Consider the following 23530-nt stretch of genomic DNA (forward strand, 5'->3'; position numbering starts at 1 on the left):
ACCCTGACACTGGAGCTCTACATGTGCCCGTTCCCCTCTCTCCCTCACAGCACCTTCAGAGCACATGATTTGCAGTCTGTGTGGCTGTTATGTTCTTCATAGAATCATAGAATGCTAGGACTGGAAGGGACCTTGAGAGGTCATCAAGTCCAGCTCCCTGCCCTCATGGCAGGACGAAGTCCTGTCTAGACCATCCCTGATAGACATTTATCTAACCTGTTCTTAAATATCTCCAGAGATGGAGATTCCACAACCTCTCTAGGCAACTTATTCCAGTGTTTGACCATCCTGATGGTAACTTTTTTCCCATTGTCCAACCTAAACCTCCCTTGCTGCAGTTTAAGCCCATTGCTTCTTGTTCTACCTTCAGAAGCAAAGAACAAGAAGTTTTCTCCCTCTTCCTTATGACACCATTTTAGATTTCTGAAAACCACTATCATGTCCCCCCTCAATCTTCTTTTTCCCAAACTAAACAAGCCCAGTTCTTTCAGCCTTTCTTCATAGGTCATGTTCTCCAGACCTTTAGTCATTCTTGTTGCTCTTTTCTGGACCCTTTCCAATTTGTCCACATCTTTCTTGAAATGTAGTGTCCAGAACTGGACACAATACTCCAACTGAGGCCTAACCAGAGGAGAGTGGAAGAATGACTTCTTATGTCTTGTTCACAACACATCTGTTAATGCATCCCAGAATCATGTTTGCTTTTTTTGCAACAGCATCTCACTGTTGACTCATATTTAGCTTGTGGTCCACTATAACCCCTAGATCCCTTTCTGCCATACTCCTTCCTAGACAGTCGCTTCGCATTCTGTATGTGTGAAACTGATTGTTCCTTCTTTCTTGTATAAGTTGTGTCTGGAACATGGCATATAGAAATAATACAGCTTGAACTTCTCTCTTCCGGCATCCTGGGCACCTGACCAGTGCTGGATGAGAGAATTTGCCGTATGATGGGACGTCAGTATTTTCTAGCATGTTATCAGTGCTTCCACTGCTGACTGGGCTCGGGTATATTACAGCTAAATAACAGCACAAAACACTGAGAGCCAAGACTGGTGGCTGTAAACAACTTTATGAGACCACAGGAAACTTGGGCACACCCATGATAAGTGGTCATCCGTCTAACTAAAATCATGCTGGATTACAGAGTTTGTCAGGTGAAAGAGAGTTCTGGATTAGAGAGCATCAATGTGTAGTTACGGGGAAATAAGAAGAAGACGACGTAGGCTGCACGGTAAAAGAACTTTCTACTTGTAAGATTTATTGGACAGTGGATTAATCTCCTAAAGCAAATAGAAGAAGCCTTGTAATTTCACATTTTTTAAACACGTCTGGATGGAGCCCTGGAGAATATACTGTACAGAATAACCTGCATTTGCTCCTGGGAATGGACATGATTGTAATGGATCTTTCTGTCTCTGATTTGCCTCCAACTGATATCTTGTCCCAGGCATTATATTAGGCTCTCAACATTCACGAGGGTTTCATTTTGAGAACTCTTGTGAATGTTGAATTTTGTGAATACTGTGTGCCAGCCGCTTCTGCCTGGAGCCCTGGGGGAAGTGGTGGCCACTGGCACTCCCTCCCTGGGGCCCTGAGGGAAGTGGCTGGTTGTGAATAATGGAATTTGCAAACCTTAGGTTCATGAATGTTGAGACCCTGCTGTATTTGTCTTGGGAGCATCTGTCGTGTGACCTATGAGGCAGGCCCAGGATGTCTTCAGAGAAAGAAGGAACACAACAAGTGGAGAAGATATAGGGGCTAAGTAGGAATTCAGCTTCCTGAAAGTGCTTTGAGCTAATTAGCAACAGGGTCAGGTGGCAGTAGTGTGAGCTGAGCAGGGGGGAAAACTGGATTCAGAAATGCTCCAGGCCTGGTTTTCGATTATCCTGCCCTTTGGTTAGTCTTCGACATCAGTCCAAAGGGCATGTCAAATGCTGCCAGATCTGTATGCTAGCATTTTGCACCCACTTTGGTAAATGATGGCCGAAGGTACAAGGCAGTGGAGAATCTGGCCCTGCCATTATACATGATTAAATAGCCCATGCTGTCTTCTGAACCAAAAGGTTAATTTTTGGCAGCTTTCTTGTCTTTGCCATTGAATGCAGTGACTGGCCCCATTCTGGCAAGTGGAGAATTGTTTGTCTTTCATAAGAATCCTGCATGCCAGCTGGGCTGCATTTTCAAACTCCCCCTGGTTTATATTAAGTCCAAAATGAGTTTCTCCAGGGAGGGCACCTGGCTGCTGATTTGTTTTTCTGGTAAGTTGCCCAGGCACAGTGCCAGTCCAGAGAGAAATCATGATTGGTTTAGCAAAGAGTCAGGAAGGATGGTTGGGTTAGAAATGTGAGATTGACCCAAATCTCTCCCCCATCCCTGGTACAGCTGGATAAAGGACTCCCTCCAAGACCATTTTGTGTGGGGAATCTGCAGGCACCATAATGCAGTGCTGCAGCATCTCTAGGTGGAAACGTGAGCATGCATGGAGGGATTGTTGCTGTAGAGTGGTCATGTCTTCTGCTGGAGTAAACTGAAGTCAGTTTACTGAAGTCAGTAAATTGAAGTCAGGAAAGTTTCCAGGCTGATAGTTGTAGAGGTCAGTATCCTCTCTCCCAAGAGCAGGGTCAACACAGGCAGCTTCCCTTCATGCTGCCTCATTCTTGTGCCTCAGTTATGTCCTGGGGAGACTAGCTCAGTTGCCACACTAGTTTAATTCAGGGCATGTCTGCAGTGATGGTCAGCAAGATCTCAGTTGTCCTCTTGTCCTCTAGCAACCAAACAGCTGGCAGTGGTAGGAATAGGGAGGTAGAGAGGAAGTTCTCCAGGCAGGTAAAGGAGAAGGCAAAACAGGAATTCTTAAGTAAGAGGCTGTCTGGGTGAGTGTTGTGTTTGGGGCTTCTGGCTGTGGCTGTGGCTGTGGTGTTTTTCTGCTCTATGGTGTGTGGTTGTTAGTTGGTTTTGGTTTTTTTCTGCTCCCCCCACTCCCACGGAGGGTGGACAGGGACTGGCAGTTGGAATCTGTTGACTTCTAAATAAGCTTGTTATCTAGAAGCCTCTGCTGATTGGCTGCGCCTCAGTAAGGGGAGGGACTTTGAGGCAGTTCAGGGCTTTATAAAGCAGTGTCCTAGTGAACAGGTGAGCTTACGAACAGGGGACTGCAAACAGGGAGTTCAGAGTGAGAGTTTGGAAGGGAGTGGAAGGGGCCAGGGACCCTTGCCTTTCTTTTAAATCACTGTTCTAGGATGGCAGGCATGGATAGTGACAGGTCTGCTGCTGTTACCTGCTCGGGATGTGCCATGTTTATCTTCTTCCCTGAGGAAAGAAGGGATTTCGTCTGCACTAAGTGCAAGCTGGTCTCCATTTTAGAAGAAAAACTTGGAGGACTGGAGGCTCAAGTGTTGACCCTACGCTCAGTGAGGGAGGATGAAGATTTCCTTGACAGAAGGGAGTGTTTGATTTTGCAAGCACGGCAGGCGGAAGATCCAGGGAGGGTGGTAAGGGATGAAGCGGAGAACTGGCAGCATGTAACTTCTAGAAGAAAAAGAAGGCCAGTACACGAGTCCCCCATTGACGTAGAGATAAGTAATTGCTTTCAGGCACTCTCCACTGGTTCTGCAGTGGTGAATGCTTTGGAAGGTGCCTCACAGGAAGAAAATCGCAAGAGAACTGCTTCTACTGCAGGACAGAGGATGTGTAGTCCTAGGGGTGGGGGTTCAATGACCACTACCCCCAGAAGAAAAAGACGGGTGGTGGTGGTGGTAGGGGAATGTGGATTGGACAAATGGACGGTAAGATGGATAGAAAGCTGGCTAGGTCGGGCCAGAGGGTAGCGATCAATGGCTCGATGTCGCAATGGCGGTCAGTTTCTAGTGGAGTGCCCCAAGGTTTGGTTCTGGGTCCTGTTCTGTTCAACATATTTATCAATGACCTGGATGAGGGATTGGATTGCACCCTCAGCAAGGTTGCAGATGACACTAAGCTAAGGGGAGAGGTAGATACGCTGGAGGGTAGGGACAGGGTCCAGACTGACTTAGACAAATTGGAATACTGGGCTGCAAGAAATCTGATTAGGTTCAATAAGGGCAAGTGCAGAGTCCTGCACTTGGGCTGGAAGAATCCCAAACATTGTTACAGGCTGGGGTCTGACTGGCTTGGTAGTAGTCTTGCAGAAAAGGATCTGGGAGTTGTAGTGGCCGAGAAGCTGGATGTGAGTCAACAGTGTGCCATTGTAGCCAAGAAAGCTAATGGCATATTAGGTTGCATCAAGAGGAGCGTTGCCAGTAGATCCAGAGAAGTGATTATTCCTTTTTATACGGCTTTGGTGAGGCCACATCTGGAGTACTGTGTTCAGTTCTGGGCCCCTATTTATAGGAAGGATGTGGATACACTGGAGAGGGTCCAGCGGAGGGTGACCAAAATAATTAGGGGGCTGGAGCATATGACTTATGAAGAAAGGTTGAGGGAATTGGGACTGTTTAGTCTGCAGAAGAGAAGACCAAGGGGAGACTTGATAACAGCTTTCAACTTACTGCCGGGAGGCTGCAAAGAGGCTGGAGAGAGGCTGTTCACAGAAATGGCAGCACATGGAACAATGGTCTCAAGTTGTGGTTGGAAAGGTCCATTAGGAAAAACTTTTTCACTAGGAGGGCGGTGAAACATTGGAATGGTCTACCCAGGGAAGTAGTGGAGTCTCCATCCCTGGAGGTGTTTAAATCTTGCCTCGACAAAGCCCTGGCAGGGCTGATCTGATGGGTTTGGTCCTGCTTAGAGCAGGGGGCTGGACTCGATGGCTTTTTTAGGTCTCTTCCAGCTCTATTGTTCTATGATTCTGTGACCTTGACCTGGCATGCCAAGTGGCAACCTAAACGGGAAAAGCTCTGTCTCATCAGTAGGCCCCTCTGCTCAGTTGTGAGACTATGGGAAATGTAAAATACAGTCAAATCTTTCACGTCCAGTAGCCCTGGGGCCAGAAGGTTGTCAGATATACAAATATTCCTGCTAATAGAGAGAGACACCTAGCAATACATAACACTAAAGAAAAACTAGACTAGACGTTAAGAAACAAAAAATGTATGCAAAGTACTTTATGTACCAAGGGTAGTATTGTACACTGTGAACTTATGCTGTATTTATTTGTATGTATTTTCACAATACTGTACTTATGGAAAATGTAACAGAAATATACTTATGGTTAAAATGCCAGTTACTTGAGAGTTCCGAATGATAGAATGCCAGATAAGAAAGAGTTTGCTGTAGTCCCGTTCTGATATGCTAGTGTTTTCTGCCTGCTTTGCAAAGGTGACTGCACAAGGCAGAGGAGAATCAAGCCCAGGTGCAGCAGCAAAAAATAAAAAAGGGAGGCAATGAGGATGAGTTAACGTGCATTCCATGCTTTGAAGTGATGTCTTAATTATTATTGTGACTTGACAGAATACACTGCCTCTATCAGCCGAGAAGTGTGTCAGTCTGTGGCACGTGTGCGGAGCAGAGATAGCCAAGTGCCTACTCCTGCAAGTTTCATATACTCATCCCTAGGAAAGCAGTATTAATAGACCCTAAGCATTGCTTGCAGAGTTGCACCAGCACCCCTTGGAGACGACAGCTTTGTGGGGTTCCCGCCCAGGTTGAGTGGTAGCCCTAGAGAGGGAAAATGAAGAATGAAAGAGAATTGGCTTTGAAATAGCCATTCAGCATCCAAAATATTCTGGTTAATCCTGAAACATCCAAGCCCATCCCAGCTGTGACACTGAGCTCTCAACACTTAGAGTTCTGTACACAGCATTGTGCCATTTCGGGGGGGATGCAACTACCATGTCTACTGTGAGCTAAAGCAAAGAAGAAGCTGCTACTAGTTATGTCTGCTTTCATATGTGACAGGAGTTAGAAGAGACAGCATGCACAATGAGAGGAAAGGAAGTAAAATAGCAAAGGGGCGGGGGGAAGGAGAGCAAGAGAGATTGCGTGCCATTCTGTGCCTGTGGTTCCCCAGGGTTCCTCTGAACTGACTTTGTCACGGAAAACCTTTCAGATTAGACAAGACATTGGACAAAGCAGTAGTGGATGAACATAGAGGTATCATTCAGCTTTGGCTGGGAGCTAGGTTAGATTACCTAACACGTCTCTGATTTCTAGGACTCTAAGAACATTGTGTGAAAGAACAGATATGTTGGACGTTTTATTTATTAGGCTTTTTAATTAAAGGGTAAAGAGAACTTTTGGCAGTACCAGGTATTTTTTACTTTGTCGGTAAAAAAAAAAAAAGTAAGTTAGAGAGACAGCATAATTAAGGCAATATATGAGTTACAGCACACAATCCCTAGTGTATTTACTGTTAGAGAATAGGTATCAATTATTTGCTCCACCAGTTGAAACAGGTCATTTGAAAAAATGTTAAGCAGTCTTTCTGAAAACAAAATTTTCATAGAAAAATTTAATTTCTTTCAAAATGTTCCAGTTATATGATGAACCCCCATAGTGGGGTGTGACTCACTGCTGGTCACATGTGAATTAGCTCTTCCCGCCTCCAGAGTGCCTTCCTCTGGTTGGTGTCTCACCCACTGTAACCTGCTTTTCTGTTTTCCATCCACTTATGTTTGCACCCACATCCCTCCCAGACCACAGTGCCCTTCCTCCAGGCTACTGCCCAGCCACAATGCCCCACACTCTGTGGTCCTCCCATCCCAGGGAATCCCAAACCCGATACCCCCCTTGCCTCAGTGGCCCACTGCCAGTCACCTAGCAGGGGCAAACTGCAGTTGGAAATGGCCACTTGTGATTGGGAAGGGGGTTATTGGACCTTATGTCTTCAACTTCCTTGACTGTCTCCCTGCAGCCCTAGAACCCTCAGGCCCTGCAGGCTGGGAATTTGCCTGGCCTGAGCTCCCCCAGCTCTGCCTTCCTTTTCCCCACCCCGCTGTATTTTAGGAAGCCCCTGTAACTTCCTTAGCAGCTAGACCCTTCTGCTCCAAAGCTGGCCCAGTAGTCTTTTCCCTCCCTTCCAGCAGCCCTCTTTAAACAGCCCTCAGCTGGGCCTTAGTTGGCTGATACATGTCATAGCAGCTGACCGCACACTCTTAGCCCTTTTCCTGGACTGGGTTCAACCCTTGCTAGGCCAGTACAGGGCAGATGCCCCCATACACATGTGCTGATTTTTCAAACATGGTTTTTAATTGAAAAACAAGGTATTTTTATTTGTAAACCCTTTAGGGAAGTTGCTCACTGTTTTCTACCCATTTCTAATGCTTTATTTTAACCCGTTCATCTCACTGGCTCTGTCTTTCCAAATGATGCCCCTCTCTGCTTCATACCTTTTGAATACCTTATTTTTATTGCATTTGCAGCCTATTTCATGACTTTGGAGCATGGTTTGCCTGCATGATTTAGCCCTGGCGTATTAGCAAATCCATTTACATATTAGGATCTGTAAGTCTGTATTTATTCATGATGAGAACAAAAACTGTACCTTGAGCCTGGTGCTCCACAGACCTGGATTGCCAGCCCCTGACTCTAGCCCCGAGCTGGGTCCCTGGTGAGGGAGTGCCCAAAGCAACATGCCCTCCCAACGAAGGGCAGACACGGCAGTTGAGATCAGAGGGTGCCTTTGGCACTGATTCATAGAGTTCTTCCTGTCACCATGCAGGAGGTTCTTTTGATTCCCCAAACACCCAGGGTCCCCAGCAAGGCTGTCCCCTACAGAGACAGCCACCAGCCAGCCCCTACCCCCTGTTCCAAAGACCCCCCCCCCCCGCCTTTCCAAACACCAAGGACCCACAGTCCCTCCAGCTAGGCCCTCCACTCCAGAGACCCTCCTCCAGCCCTTCCAGCCTCTAGCCCCCACAAAGCACAGCCCCCTCACCCAAACAACTCCTCATCGTCGTCGTCCTACTTGTCCAGCTCTTCCTACCCCTCAGCCTCTTCCTGCCACTATCATTCCCCTCAGCAGTCCAGAGGACCTTAGAGCTTGTGTTTGCTAGCTTTACTGAAAGGTGTGTGTGTGTGTGTGTAGCATCTGCCTTGGGCCCAGAAGGGGACAGGAGCAGCCGCCAGATCCCCAGGCCCTTTAAATCATTGCAAGAGTCCTGCATGGTGCAGTCCAAGCAGTGCTGAGGGCTGGGTGAAGGAGGCTAAACCCCAACCCCACCACCTCTACCTGAAATCTTGCCCCTTTTGGGGGCTCGGAGCTAAGCCCTCCCACCTTGCTTATGGCCTGGTGAAATCTGTGGTTAGCCATGTTTACTGAGCAGCAGAGGCATTCATTTTCTCAAGCCTCCATTTAAATGTGTGTGACCCTTGCTGCTGTTTTCTCTCACCTAACAAGAAGTCTACTGATATCTACGGGTGACAGTTGTGGTGGTGGTGGTGGTGGTATTTATGCCACCACTTATTGTGTGTGGCATGCGTACTTTATGTGGATTGGAAAGGTTGGTCTTTAAATTGAGGTATGTCAAAGGAAACACTTTCAATGAGCAGACAGGTCTTGCTAAAACAGAAGGTTCAAGTTTCATAACCAGGGAAGATCTCAGTACCTAAATTATTTGTATACCATGTACTCTAATCTAAAAGTTCTTGAGAAAACGAGATTCTGAAGAAACCAGCCTGTAACTTGAAGAGGACTGGGAAGTGCTGACATAGCAGCCATTATCTTTTGAGGGAACATTTCATCTTTGCTGCATTGCTGTCATCTGTTCAGTTTGCTGACAGGCATTTGATTCAGTCTCTCTGATTTGCTTACAGACCTCCTTGCTCCTGGGGTAATTTTATAGGCTGAGGCAGTTATCTGTCGCATGACTCACAGTGTACGGAGATCTGTCTTGGCTTTCTGCCTTCAAGAATAATGGCTCAGGCTGGCACTGGACATATAACTGAGCTGGTCAGAGGAGAAGCAGCCCATTCCTCCTGCCTGTTATGTCCTGGCTGTCTCTTGGAGAGATCTGCAGCTCCAGACAACTTTTCTGCTGAGGCTCATTTAAGCTTGTTTCTTGTGAGCAACTTGTAAAAAAAAAATTCAGCAAGAAAATTCCCTGGGAGACTAAAGCCCCAAAAGTCACTTGATCCATCCTTTGAACCCTGACACAACATGAACTGTTTGGTATAAATCTCAAAGAGAGTGTATGGAAATATATTATGAATTAAAGTGAATTGTAGCAAGCTTCCAGGAGGGAAGCAGGATTATTGGGAAAGAAGGGCTGTATGCTAGCAGAGGAAAGATGAGCAGTGATTGTAAATTGAACCATCTGCATACTAGGTGTCTTCACAGGGATACCTCTAAGATTTCGATGCCCCCTGAGATAAAGGTTGGAGTGGATCTTTCCCAAACTTGGCCAGGGTTCCTATGCATGACAATGGCATCTTCACAGCCGTGTGTGATATCTCTGCCTATTATGATTTCACCCTGTGCAGAGAGAGAGCCATCGTAAATTTTATATGGACTAAAGGTGGACAATGCCTGTGTGTTGGGAGACCAGATGGGAGGATGTAACAGTAGTGGAGGCAAAGTATAACAAGGGCTTGAATCTGGCTGAAGGAAGGGAATAAAAAGGGTGGATTCTGGAGATATTCAGGAAAAAAAAGCAGCAGGATGTGGGTATTGCTGTTATGTATTTATTTGTATTCCTGCAGGGTCTAGAAGCCTTACTTATGGTCCAGGACTCCAGTGTGCAGGGAGCTGCACAGATATGGAATATAAAGATGGCTTGGATATATGGGATGGAGGAGGAATCACAATTAGCTTCCAGACTCTGGCTACATCTATACTACGGAGATCTTTCGAAAGAAACAATTCTGAAAGATCTCTTCTGAAAGAACTTCTTTTGAAAGAGTGCGTACACACACAGAAAAGTGGATCAAAAGGGTGATCTGTTCTTTTGGAAGAGAGTGTCCACACAGCCCCTACTCTTTTTCAAAAGAACAGGCGGGGATTGAAAAATCAGGTCCCAGGAGGAGTGCTCTTTTGCGGGAGGAAAAAAAGGGCCGGTGGAGCATTTACATGTTTTCTTTCAAAAGAAGCTTTCAAAAGGGGGCTCTCTTCCTTAAGCGGGAAAGGAAGAGTGATTTCAAAAGGAGAGTGGCATTCTTTCAATTTACTTTCAAAAGAACACTTTTTGGGTGTAGACACTCCATGGGATCTTTTGAAAGAACCTCCTTCTTTTGAAACATCTTTCAAAAGAACTTGCTAGTGTAGATGCAGCCTCTGTGCTCGAATGCCAGAGAGGATGGCTATATTAATAAAGCATCTTTCATCCAGATGAACCACACTCAGAGCACAGATCAGATGAAGCGATGCTGCTTTTCTACCAGGAATCTTATTTTGCTTTCCTTCCTTTCTCTGGGTGGCTGCATAACTTAGCTGGCTTGGGTATCACTCTGATCTATTCTGACATGCAGCCACATCTGGGGTGGAACACAGCACCTGTTTAGCATTGCCAGCGATGCTACACCAGAGACAGAAAGAATAACAACCCCATAAGAAACTGGGAGGGGAAATTTAACTAAGAATAAATATAATCATCCAAGCAGGGAGGTAGCCAAGAATTGGGATTAGCACACCATGCAGAAAATTGCCAAGGGTGTTTTATAATCACAGGTGATTAGTGCCTTATTCAGACGATTGGCTTTGCTGGTGCCCAGCATTACCCAGCACCAGGTTGGTGTAACCCACACATGTATGTGTAGTTATTATTTCATATAGTAGCACGCAGACAACTTCACAGGTAAAGGACACTCATTCTTTATCTGTGTCTGAGTTGAAAGGCAGCTGGCTTTGAGTTCAAACTCTAGTGTTGCCTGCACTGAGGTCAGAAGTTCAAGTCTGCATGTGGGCAGTCATGCTGTGTCACTGGCATTAGCAGCATCTAGGGAAATTTGCCCTCATGTGACACCTCTTCCTCCAGTAAATGGGTGTTCCATGGATTTCTGTCATCCCACAATAGTCACGCCCCCATCTTTATGATAAGAGCCCAGCCTGAGGAGTTATGGCAGTGGATGAAAATATTGCAGAATAAATGGATGTTTCCTGTGAAAGGCTACCTGGGAAAAAGAACCATGCGCCCCTCTGATTCATTGACAGGTGATTAACATGGTCTAATAATTAGGATCTGTTTGTGGTAATGTGTCGTTGTGGATCTGTGGCTCACATCTCCCGTGGCACCGTTTAGCTCTGTGGGCTGCAATTGTTTGCAGTGATAGGTTTGGTTAGGGCCAGTTAATTATCATTTTTTAATCAGTCAGCCCTATCCAGAGCAAAGGTGTTCCCTGAATGGCAGCAGCCCACACTTCTGTGCAGCATCCCCACAGCTGGAAGGAGTCATCTCTAGGGCAGGGAAGAGAGCTCAGTCACCATGGTCCATTCAGTCTGTGGCCTCTGCGCCAAGACTTCTGGTGGCGATAGTTCACTTCTTTCTGCTATTCATCAGGAAGTGAGCCATGTCCACCAGTTCCCTTCATGCCTGCCACTGAGTGAATGGAAATGGCTTTTGGTGACAGTGAGCTCAGTAGCCCCTTGCCAAAACCTGCTGTAGAACAGTTTCATCTTTGCAATCAAAAGGATTCAGCATTCTCTCCTTCCCATCTGACGTGGAGGTGCCAAAGTCAGATAAGTGCCAGTAATTCTCCACGGCACTTTCTTTGACGTAGATAAGCTTCTGAAGTGAACCTGTGACATCAGCCTATTGTTTTTTCTTTTTAATCTGAATTATGCCTCCCTGTCTGAGTTGCAGATGCCCTTATTCCCTTTTTCATTACATGCCGTGCCGAGCTGCAGCCGGAATGAATAAGAAGGGGTTGAGTCACGGGGTTGGCACAGTTCAGTTTTTTGCACATACTATTGTCAAAGAAGAGATAGCCCAGTGAGAGAAGCCAAGTGCTCATTATCCCAGTGAATGATATGAGAAAGAAAACGGAAGAAAATCCTGCTCCCCAAAGGAAAAATATATTCTACCCCTCTGACTAACACTGAGAGTCATGTTGCTTCAGGACTTGAGAGGGTCTAGAAAGTGCTGTAAATTGAATGCAAATGTGAATAAACATAGGAGCTCTGCAGATTCCCTGTGGCTTTGACACTGATTACAAACACCCAACAGCTTGTTTCCAAGTTTCATTTTTAATATGATGATTTATTAAGCCCTGACCATGTGCATAGTCTGGCAAGAGGGCCCAAGGCACAGACACACCTTCCCAAAGAGCTGAAAGTACAGGACACAGAGGATAGACACGGACTCTGTCCTTTTTTGCTAATAGTCTAAATGGGGCAGCCAAGGTGTGGACACAGTGCACTGAGAGTGTTTAGGATTTTTCTGCTTAAATTTATTGCACTGTTTATACACTATTTGCTTATTCCAGGCAACAAGATGCATATCACAGTTACCCTTCTTTGTCTGATTAGCGCTGATGCTTTCATGCTCCCAGCTGCCCTGGGAGTGTCTGTCTTCTCACAGTTACCCAATGTTAATCATGGGAAGGAACTGCATGCCAAATTTAGTGATCCTAGCTCTTACCATTTAGGAGGAGTTCTTGAACAGACAGACAGACAGAAAAACTCTCTCAAATAATGAAGAAGTGGGTCTGTCCCACAACAGCTCACCTAATAAACTATTTTACTAGTCTTTAAAGTGCTACTTGACTGCTTTTTGTTTTGGTAGTGTATAGACTAGCACAGCTTCCTCTCTGTTACTTCTCAAATACAGAGTAGCTAAGCAGAAGCTCTAAACTGCCAGAAACTCTCTGCAGGGCTCCTGGATATCACCTTTATGGACATCTCTTTTCTTGTGGATACCAAAGTTCCCAGGTTTCCTGCAGTCCCTTAGTTTCTCAAGTGGATATCTTCTCAATATCATGATTCTGCAGGACCTTCACCCCTTCTCAGGAGAGTGTAAACAATCTAAGCTGAAAACCTGATTCTGTGTATTCAGATGCCTTTATTTCTATAACCAGGTTCATTCTAGCGCAGTCTCCCATCTCTCTGCTTGTAAGTACAGGTTGAACCTCTCTAATCCAGCACCCTCAGGACCTGACCTGTGCTGGACAAGAGAATTGGCCAGACCACAGGAGGTCACTGTTATCTAGCAGCATTACCAACACTTCCATTGCTTACTGGACTCAGGCTACATCTACACTACAATAAAAATTCAAAGGTATTAAACTCGATTTTATAATGCCAGTTTTTTTTTATTCAGTTTTGAGTATCCTCCCTTCCCACAGGCTCCCGACAAATTCGAGATATTGCTTCCACACTGAAATCACCAAACATCGACTGTTGCATTGTGGGAGCCTATCCCACAGTTCCCTCAGCCCCACCTTCTGAGCCAGGTGCAACAGTGCTGCCAGCTTGGGGGACCTGGAAAGCTGACAGTGTGGCAGCGCTGGTCAGTTTTTCAGCTTCTGCTAATACAGTGAACCCTCCATTTAATGACTAATAGGGGGAAGGGCTGTCTGTTCTTCCCAATAGTTCATTAAATGAGAGGGTTTACTTCCCCTCCCCACAGGCTCCTCCAGCCCCAGTCCCGTCCCAAATTCCTCCCCCAAAACAATGTCCACAAAACTACCCCTCTTCAAAAAACCAAACTGCTGCCACTCACCAGCTTCCATGAAAGAACTGCTGGAGCCTGCTGGCTGCAGATGCCTGTTTGCAGGTGGCCCAGGGTGCCTGCAAAGTGAGCACCCGCTCATGGGCATCTGGGACCCTGCGGCAGGCACCAGCTGGCCGTGGGGTGCCTGGCCATGTGTGGCTGGAGCCACCTGGCCATGGGATGCTTGGCCCCATGTGGCAGGCACTGCCTGGCCCTGTGCAGCAGGAGTGGAGCCACCATGGTCAGTTTCCTGGCTTCCGCTAGTAGCAGGGAGCTGGGAGCCAGGTGCAGTGCATAGCTTTGTGGGATACACAGGGGACACTTGTGGAGGCTAATAAATTTGAATGAAAGACATGGCGCTTCCACACTAGCCTTTATTTGACATTTTAAACTCAAGACTGACACTATACCTGTCATTTAATATCAACATTTTGTTATAGATCTTAGGGCGGACTAAATCGAGCTAATGATGTTTACAGTGAAGACGATGTTTTAAAGGAGTTAACTCGACATTAAATTTGATTTTTATCTCGGAGTGTAGATGCAGCCTTAGAAGACATTTAGGGGTAAATTAGATCTAAATATTCAGTCCTAGCACTCATTGTTCTGTGGTGTGACTGTAAACAAACTTGATGGGACCATGGGAAACTTGGCCACTCCTGTGGTAAACGGTCACCTGGCCAACTAAAATCCTGCCGAGTTACGGATATCGCTGGATGAGAGAGTTCCAGATTAGAGAGGCTCAACCTGAACTTCATATCTGAGTACTTCATATCAGTGGCATTTGTGCTGGGGAAGTCTTTGGACAGCCTGTTGAGGCAGTCAGCTTCTGCTGCTGACTTGGTCACACTTGTGTCTGTTGAGGTTTGATGTAAGTAAAAACTATCTCGTTGGAGATTGACCTTATCCACTGGAGAAATGTTATTTACGGGTAAGAAAAACCCCCTTTATTTCTACTTTCTTCTGACAGACTTTGACATCCCCCCCCACTTCTGACTCAGGGCCTCTGAGGCAGTTTGAATTTAAAAGGGACAGCATCCCATTTTAAATTTCAGATCCACATTGTTAAAAGTTAAATAACTTAGTTGCTTTTTTTTCTGATTTACAGTGTTGTTTAGCTTCCTTTGGCAACACTGAAGCAAAGGAAAGTTTTACCTTTGCTTTGTAAGGTTCAGAACATATCAGTGTTAATCTCTGAGGTCAGGGCCACAGAGCTATGTGAACTGCAAGGCCTTGTCTGTGCTAAGGAAACGTCCTTTGCAGATCACGTAACACTCATGTATGTGTTTTAAGGGTCTGATTTCATTTCAATAAAAAAAAGCCACTTGTCCTACATGTTCGTGTTCAAACTGTGATATATCAGATTATATAAGCCTGCACTGATTTAGTGATTATAGGCTAATAGCTAAAGTTATAGAGTAAGCATTCTCTTTCCAGATGTATGACCTTGTGAGAAGTTGCCCTGTAGCAGTGCTTCTCTTTTTGTACCTGTAAAATGGGGCTACTTGTGTATCTATCTCACAAGATTATTGTATGACTGAATTAATTACAGGGTCTGTGAAGTACTTTGAGAAACGCAGATGGATGATGCTCTGTAAGTGTATAATATTAATTTATTATAATCTTGAATTATCTCTCAGGTTCTTTACGAAGTGGGATTAGAGGATTTCAAAGGAGGTCTTTTTTCTCCCTAATTGTTTTATTTTAGAGCCCAAAGTGAAAGCTGTTTCTACCAACTGCCGTCTCTGTCACCATCTGGAAAATCACATTTTCTGAAGCTTTCCTTCTCTTTATCAGCTGTAAATAAAGCTATAAAATAGGAAGATGTCCGTGCTTTAATTAACACCCCTGTAGTTCAAAAGCTGATCCTCGTAATGAGAGGCAATTATAGCCTTTATTGAGAGATAGTCAGGTGGAACGAATCCAACATCAGTCTAAGGGGGGCATTTATTCCCCCAGGAAATATGGAAGATGCTCTTTGTAAAGAGCTGAAAACTAGGCCTGGTACAACAGGTGAATCAATTTTTTTTAAATGTTAAAAATAACTTGTTTCTGGGTTGTTATTGGGTTTCTTTTCCAGACTTGTATTTATGTCACCATCCAGCTGCCAGGAACTAGCAGTTGAATTAAGAAAGATTGTTACTGGCTCTTTGAAGATGTAGGTTTTTTTCCACCTTTATTTTCCTACACCAGTATTTCTTTATTTATACTTTTCAGGTTGCACAGGATTCACTATTGAGTTGTAGCATCAGTAACCAAGTGAAGGACAATTTACCACCATTACCTGCAGCAGTTAGTTTGCTAGTTGCCTTTCATGCTGTGTACATTGCAGTTGGGTAGTTTTGGGGTGAAGAGGCTGACTGAAAATATGAAAGGAGGGCTGCAGTACTGACTGGGAAAATGTCAAAAGAAATTCACTCTCATGTGGAGACTAACAGACCATCGAAGTTCCACTTTAAATTCTATTTGGAGGGCTCAAGTGGGACATAGGCAGTAAGTAAACCTTGCTCAATCTCTCTTCATGACAGTGAATTTCACACTAAGGCTACGTCTACAGAGCAGCACTCTTTGGAAATAAGATATTTTGAAATTGCTATTTTGACAATTGTACTTTGAATTGACGTGTCCACACACAAAATGCATTTTGAAATAGCACCCAGCTATTTTAAAATAGCATTTGTGGGTCCGTAGCACTTTTTCAAAATAATGCCATTAGAGCCCATCATGGCTTATTTCTAAGTAGCACCATTCCGTGTCTTAATAGCATCTATTTCAAAATAATGATTTCAAAATAGACATTATTCCTTATGGAATGAGGTTTGCTGGAATGTGAATAATGTACCCACTCTTTCAATTTTATTTCAAAATAGAGTGTGCATTGTTTGGACAGTGTCAAAGTTATTTTGATATAACTCCTGTTATTTGGATATATCTTTGCCATGTACTCACAGCCTAAGAAATTAAATTATGTGGATAAATATAAAAAAGTTGAAACTTTTCATTCATCCCTCCTGTTTGTTCTGAGCTGGCAACATCCATGAACATTCATAGAGCTGATTTTGCACTCCGGTTTTACATCTGTGTATCTCCATTGATTCCAGAAAGTCATGTTCTCCAGCATGACGGAGTTGAGAATAGGACACTTATGTTCTGTAAAACCACTTAGGACTGCACAACCTGCAAGATCTTTCTCTCTCGAGGTATTTTTAGGGCCCTGCAAATCTGTGGGTATCATGAATATCAGTGGACCATATCTGCAGAGTGGATGAGGATACAAATTGTATGTCTGTGCAGGGCTCTAGGTATTTCCATATCCCCTCTCCCAGAAGAATGTTGCACAAATCTGCACTATGTGGGATGAAAAAGTTAATGCTTCTTTTTCAAACTTCAAAAATAGTTCACGTTTTTTTGCATAGCTTCTCATGCCATGTAAACCACTTCTCAAATCACTACTACAGGTTGACCCTCTCTAATTTAGCACCGTTGGGATCTGACTGCTGCTGAACCTGAGAATTTGCTGCACTACGGCAGGGGAGGTTCAATATTGTCTAGCAGCATTACCTACACTTGCACTGCTTATTGGGCATTTAGGAGTAAATGACAGCTAAATAACAGCAGAGGACGCTGGGAGCTAGGACTGGTGGCTGCAAGCAATCTTTATGGGACCACTGGAAACTTGGCTACTCCAATAATGACTAACATCATGCTGGACCATGGATGTTGTTGTCCTAGAAAGTTCCAGACTTGAGAGGTTCAGCCTGTAATATAACATGAAACATACCACATATCTGGTTCTGGACTAACTTAGTCTCCTGGTTAATTAATGGTTCCAAACATTTCTAGTAATCATAGAAGAAGCTGGGTAAATTGTGCTTTCCCTTGTAATTAAAAACAATGCAAGCATGCCCCCCGCCTCAAAAAAAGGAGTCCAAAACACCCTACAGTCTTGCAACAATGAACATCTTCCACCAGTTCCTTGGAGAAGCTTGTATTCTTTTAAAGTTCTACCACCAAACTGGGGAACTCAGATGGTTCTCTGGATACTGTTGCATCACTCCTGCCAGAGAACAATTATCTCTGAGGTCATCAAAATCCCCTGCCTTTCCCATGGACCAAATCCAGTGCCAGGTATCCAGTATTATATATTTTTAAAAATGTCACAGTGAAGACATCCATTTCCATTTGTAAAGTTTGAATGTTGTACTAATGCTATTAAAAAAAACCCAAAAAATGTGACACAGTGAATATGTCCATTTCTGGCTATGTAGTTTGAATATTAAGCTATCAACTGAAGTAAATCCATCAGGAAGGAAGTGAAACTTCTCCAACAAATGAACTCTGTATAATTTTCTTTGCCATGAATTGTTTCCACGCTTCTTGCCTTCAAGAAGAAGACTTGCATCTAAGTTGGAACACAACTGCATAGCTTCTCCATTCCCTCAACCCCATAGGGTTTTTGGGGGCTATGTGAGTCTTCTGTTACACTAGGGACAATTCATCCCTGAAACATTCTCACAAACTCCCAAGCTGAACACTTCCATTGCTACTACAGCAATGAAATCTGCAGTAATGTAGGAACTACTTGTGTCCTTCAGAGGTGTTGAAAGAGGCGTCTTTGTCTTCTCCAGCAAGGAGAGTAGTCGGCATTGGGAAGATGTTGGGGGTTAACAGGGTGCTTAAGTTATTCTTGTTGAAGTTTGGCACTTCCTGAATGGTGAGGAAGCATTAGGAATTACCCCTCCTTGCTGACTTTCCCATCTTTTCCTTTCTCTCTCCAGGTTATGGACATGCTGCCCCAGGAACGGATGCTGGGAAAGCCTTTTGTATGTTCTATGCTGTTCTGGGGATCCCACTGACCCTAGTCATGTTCCAGAGCTTGGGCGAGCGCATGAACACCTTTGTCAAGTACCTACTGAAACGGATCAAAAAGTGCTGCGGGATGAGGAGCACTGATGTCTCCATGGAAAATATGGTCACTGTAGGTTTCTTCTCCTGCATGGGAACCCTCTGCATTGGAGCCGCAGCCTTTTCCCGATATGAGGAGTGGAGCTTCTTCCATGCTTACTATTACTGCTTTATAACATTGACTACGATTGGGTTTGGCGACTATGTGGCCCTGCAGACCAAAGGGGCCCTCCAAAAGAAGCCGCTCTATGTGGCTTTTAGCTTTATGTACATTCTAGTGGGGTTGACAGTCATAGGGGCGTTTCTAAATCTGGTTGTTCTCAGGTTCTTAACCATGAACAATGAGGACGAGAGACGGGATGCTGAGGAGCGGGCATCTCTGGCAGGGAACCGCAACAGCATGATTATCCACATCCAAGAGGATGCCCAGCATGTTCGGCCACGGTACAAGGCCGAAGTAACAGACCTTCAGTCAGTTTGTTCCTGCATGTGTTACAGGTCCCATGAGTACACCAGCCGGGTGGTGTCTCACCAAAATTCATTCAGCTCCAAGCTGAACCCTCAGTACTTTCACTCCATTTCTTACAAGATAGAGGAGATCTCACCAAGCACATTAAAAAACAGCCTTTTCCCATCTCCTGTTAGCTCCATCTCACCTGGGTTGCACAGCTTTACAGATAACCACAGGCTGATGAAAAGGCGAAAGTCCATTTAAAGAGATTTGTCTTCTTTTGCTTTACTTGTTTCCCCCAATTACCTTTTTTTCTGTTTCTTGAGTGAGACGGAGCGAGGCCAAAGGGAATAGAAAAAGCCAGTCCTCCTCTGAGACTCAGCTCTTGAGCATGAAGCATGGATTATTACTGTTCCAGCAAAGTATGCCTTACATTACCCCCGTGGTGAATTTCAGAGAATTTGAGGTGACGTGAAGAGGGTACCAAATCCAAAGTTGCACACAAAGCTGGAAGCCTTCACGTGCCAATGGCACTCCTGACCTAATAAACTATTTTCCTCTCAAGCAGGTTGCTGTGTGCGTGCGTGGGTGTGTGTTGAGTGAAAGTGTGCAATTCCACAACTAGTGCCATGTGACAAATGCATCAGGTATTAATTTTTTTCCCCTTAAAGCAATTGTGTTCCAGCCTGCTTTTAACGTTTAGACTGCTTCCAAAAGAATAAGGGAGGGGGGAGACAATTTGGTTTTTATGTTTTTGCCAAGTCAAGCATGTGTCATAAGCAGTCAATATACCAGGTGTATCATGATAAATTTTTGAATGCTAGATTTTAGATTGTATTAACATTTAAAAAAAAAAAAGAGGCAGGAAAAGATGGATCATTTTAGCTTGCCAGTTCAAAATTTAAAATAAAATAAAAATAAAGCATGCACTTTGTAAAACTGGTATGCATTATGAAAACACAAGAAAAACTAGCAATGGAATTAATAATCAAAAGCAAAGCAAATAATGTGATTGATTTAACTACGTTTACTTTCATAATTTGCCACTGTTCCAACAATTTGTTGTGCAAGAAGAGTTTTTTAAGAGAAACTAGGAAAATTGTTGGAACGATATAATTCCTTTTTGTTACTTTGCTTTTATTTATAAAATTGATTATTATTACGTCTATTTTATTTTATTTTTTGTGCAGCAACTTCCTGCATGAATAGGAATTTTATTTTTTGGAATGCTTGGATAAGGATGGGTATAAATAGGAGGATGTATATTTTTTTCTTCTATAATAGTGGCAGGGCATTCCTTGTTTTAAATAAATAAAAATGATGATGATTGTCTCAAAATGCTTTTGATTTGTAAATAGTAGAAAGCCTTTGTTGGTCTCAGGAAGAATTCAAGGAACAGTATCTTCTTGGTTTTTGGCCTGCTGGGAACTTGCAGCACTAGATATGATCTTGCTAGTTAACTAGTCTGAAAGGCAGAAGTATACACCTATCCGTGGCAAGAAGAGTTGCACTCCACTGTTTTGAAGGGAGTGGACTGTACGAGCCAGGTAGAGTGAAGGCAGATGATATCACTGAGATTGTTCATTTATGATCAACCGTGCCCAACTAATGATCTGAACCAAAATGACTTTATAGAATTAAATTTTAGGTCCTGGCCCAACTCCCACTGATGTGAGTAGAAGTTTGTAGTGATTAATGTAAGCAGTATGTGACCCCTGGCGAGTTCTGTCTTTGTGTTTAGTAGAGGCAGGATTGGGATCCATATCAGGGTACAGTTTCTGAGTTGCTAATCCTACCTTTTTAAAATGACTTCAGTGTTAATGCTTTTGTTCCATTGAATTATCTGTCTGACTTAAATCATTTCCCTTGCTTATTACACCAGTATATTCTTTCTGTAAAAAAGCAATAATTCCCACCCCTATGTAGTTCTAGGGGCAGGCCTACGCTTAGGGAGAAAGTTGGCTAAAGAGATGCGTCTCCAACTACGTGAATAGCGTAGCTGGAGTCAATATACCTTAAGCCAAATTTCTGTGGCATCTGCATAGTGAGAAGTTTGTGGGAGAAACTCTCCCTTTAACTTCCCTTATGACCCTGTGGAGTACCAGGGTTGATGAGTGGTTGATATAGTGCATCCCTATTTGATCTACTAAATTGACCCCCAAGATCGCTGCTCTCTGGTGAAGTGTATACAAGCCCTGCTTGTGTCTGGGGTAATGTGTTTTTTTTCAAATTTATGCAAACCTCCATTTTAGATCTGACATCAACAGCTGTGTGCCTCAGTGGAATGTTGACAGCATTCCTAAGGTTTATTTGTCAAGGGCATTAATGTGTAGAGGATAGCAATGACCTCTCCTTTCAATTGTCTTCTCCCTGACTTTCATCATTCCATTAAGTCAAATCTGTAACTTCAGTGTGTTACAACACAAGTTTCCACAGATTTGAGAGCTTTTTATGACTACTACTTCTGGGAATTTCTGCTAAATCATGCTGACATTGCACACTAAAACCTCCCATAACGTGAGTGAGATGCTAAACTAGAGTTTTCAGTGATTGCGATTGTGATTTTAGACTAAATAATGGAAGCAGTGTCTTTATTTAGAGTGAATGAGTATGGTGTGTACTTAATTAACAAGCCTACTAGTGAGATGCTCTAAGTACCCAATAAACTCCAAGACTTATAGTGATGGTGGAAACTTCAAAACCAGTTGACAATTGGAAAGCAGTATTAGCATTTGTGATCTACCTTTATGATAACCTACTAGACCTCTGTTTCAACATGTGAAACATATTGGTCTTTTGTTTTTTGTTTGTGTTGCTCTTCTAAGAGCCTGCCAAAAGTGCAAATGATTGTCGTATTTTGCTATGAATGAATAATCTGTATGTATACCACGTGCATACATGGTGTGTGTGTGTGTGTGTGTGTATATATATATATATATATGTATATAAGGAATGCAAGACAAGCAACAAAAGGTTTGGTTTCACAATTCAAACTCTGTCTGCCTTTGAGGGGAGAATTTGGACAGAATAACTTTTTTTTTCAAGCTCTTTATAAATTTTTATAGATGTTGTTCTTTAAAAGCAATTTTATTGGAATTTTTTTATTGTGGTGGTGGAGGAAGAAAATCTCTTTTCTTGCCAAATGGAACCAAATTTTCAAAAGTTCTACAAGGTTTTGAATTCTAGAAGTTCAAAGTAGTAATGTGTTCCAAATGAAAAGTTACAGATTCTTCTGTCTGAAATTCATATTAGAAATAAAGAGCACATTTTTAATAGTGAGGGGAACTAACTGCTAGAACAGCTTACATAAGGAAGTGGTGGGTTCTTCATCATTTGGAGTGTGTTTTATATTAAGACTGTCTTTTTACAAGATATGCTATAGGTCAACCAGAAGTAATGGTTTTGGTTCAGGAACTACAGTGTCAAATTCCTGCAGCCTGTGTTATGAAAGAGGATAGTGTAGATAATTATAACTCCTTTTTAACCTTAAATCTCTGAATATAATGAGATTGTGAGGTATGTTGTGGAACACCATTTAGACAGACGGCATCTATGTGCCTTAGGATATATTTTTTGCCCTGAAAGATCTTTAATTCTGTCCAAAATCTTTCTGGTATTCTTATCTTCAATGCAATCTGCATGTCTCTTTGTTAACATTTTGAAACCAGTCCCGGAAACAGAATCTTCTTAAGACCCCTTTTGTGTGAGCATTTGTAGTATCGTCACCTGTATCCTCTTATCTATGAGTTCATCCCCCTCTTGAGTGAGAGGAAAATGTAGGCTTGTATTTTGCAATACACTCGCTGATGCTGGATGACAACAAATGCTTTGGGTAGAGGAAGCAGGAAACGAGGAGACAGGCCCAGAATAAAGCAGTAAATCTGAAGCCTTGGATAACCTACCTGAGCCTATGCCTCTTCCTATGGGGCAAAACGTTGATATAGCTGGGGCATAAATAGGTCCAGGTGTTTTTCTGGCTGTTGCTGGTAGGTGGCACGATCTAGAGCAGTCCATACGCTACTTTAAATCTGCCTAGGGACCTGGCCAGTGTACACTGATGTAGAATAAAGGGAAATATGAAGGGGGTTTAAAGCCTTCTTGGCACTATCCAATCTTTGAACTGTAGTGAATCATCTTCAATTGCAGCTCAAAATCTGGGTCTTTTTTGAACATCTTTCACTCCATGGGTTATGACCACATACCATTTTTGCATGTCAGTGCTCTAACCACTGAGCTGTTCCCTCCCCCACAGGTTGTCAATACTGTCCAGCAGCATTACCAACACTTACAATGCTTACTGAGCTCTTAAAGGGCATTTAGGTGTAATTTAGATAACTTGTATATCTTCAATCCAGCAGGTCCAAATAGAAATCATTTCAGGGGACTTAGGGTACTAGCTGAAGCAATCTCGGAACCATTACCAATTATTTTTGAGAACTCATACAGGACAGTCAGGTCCCAGAGGACCAGAAAAGGGCAAATATATGCCTATTTTTAAAAGAGAATAAGGAAGATATGAGGAAATATAGACAAATCAGCCTGACTTTATCTGGAATGGTACTGGAAGAAATTATTCAATCTTCAGTTTGTAAGCACGGAGGATAATCAGGTT

The 23530-nt window shown here is 43.5% G+C and overlaps 1 protein-coding gene across 1 annotated transcript in view; it reads left to right on the forward strand.

Annotated features, from left to right (window-relative positions):
* KCNK9 (potassium two pore domain channel subfamily K member 9) overlaps positions 1-19182 on the forward strand; it is a 127823-nt gene extending 108641 nt beyond the window's left edge. Inside the window, exon 2 of the mRNA XM_074985604.1 lies at positions 18341-19182. Within this exon, the coding sequence (XP_074841705.1) occupies positions 18341-19182 (842 nt within the window). The remainder of the gene's footprint in view (positions 1-18340) is intronic.
* The last annotated feature ends 4348 nt before the right edge of the window (positions 19183-23530 follow it).

This window comes from Carettochelys insculpta, chromosome 2, assembly GCF_033958435.1.
Source record: "Carettochelys insculpta isolate YL-2023 chromosome 2, ASM3395843v1, whole genome shotgun sequence".
NCBI lineage: Eukaryota > Metazoa > Chordata > Testudines > Carettochelyidae > Carettochelys > Carettochelys insculpta.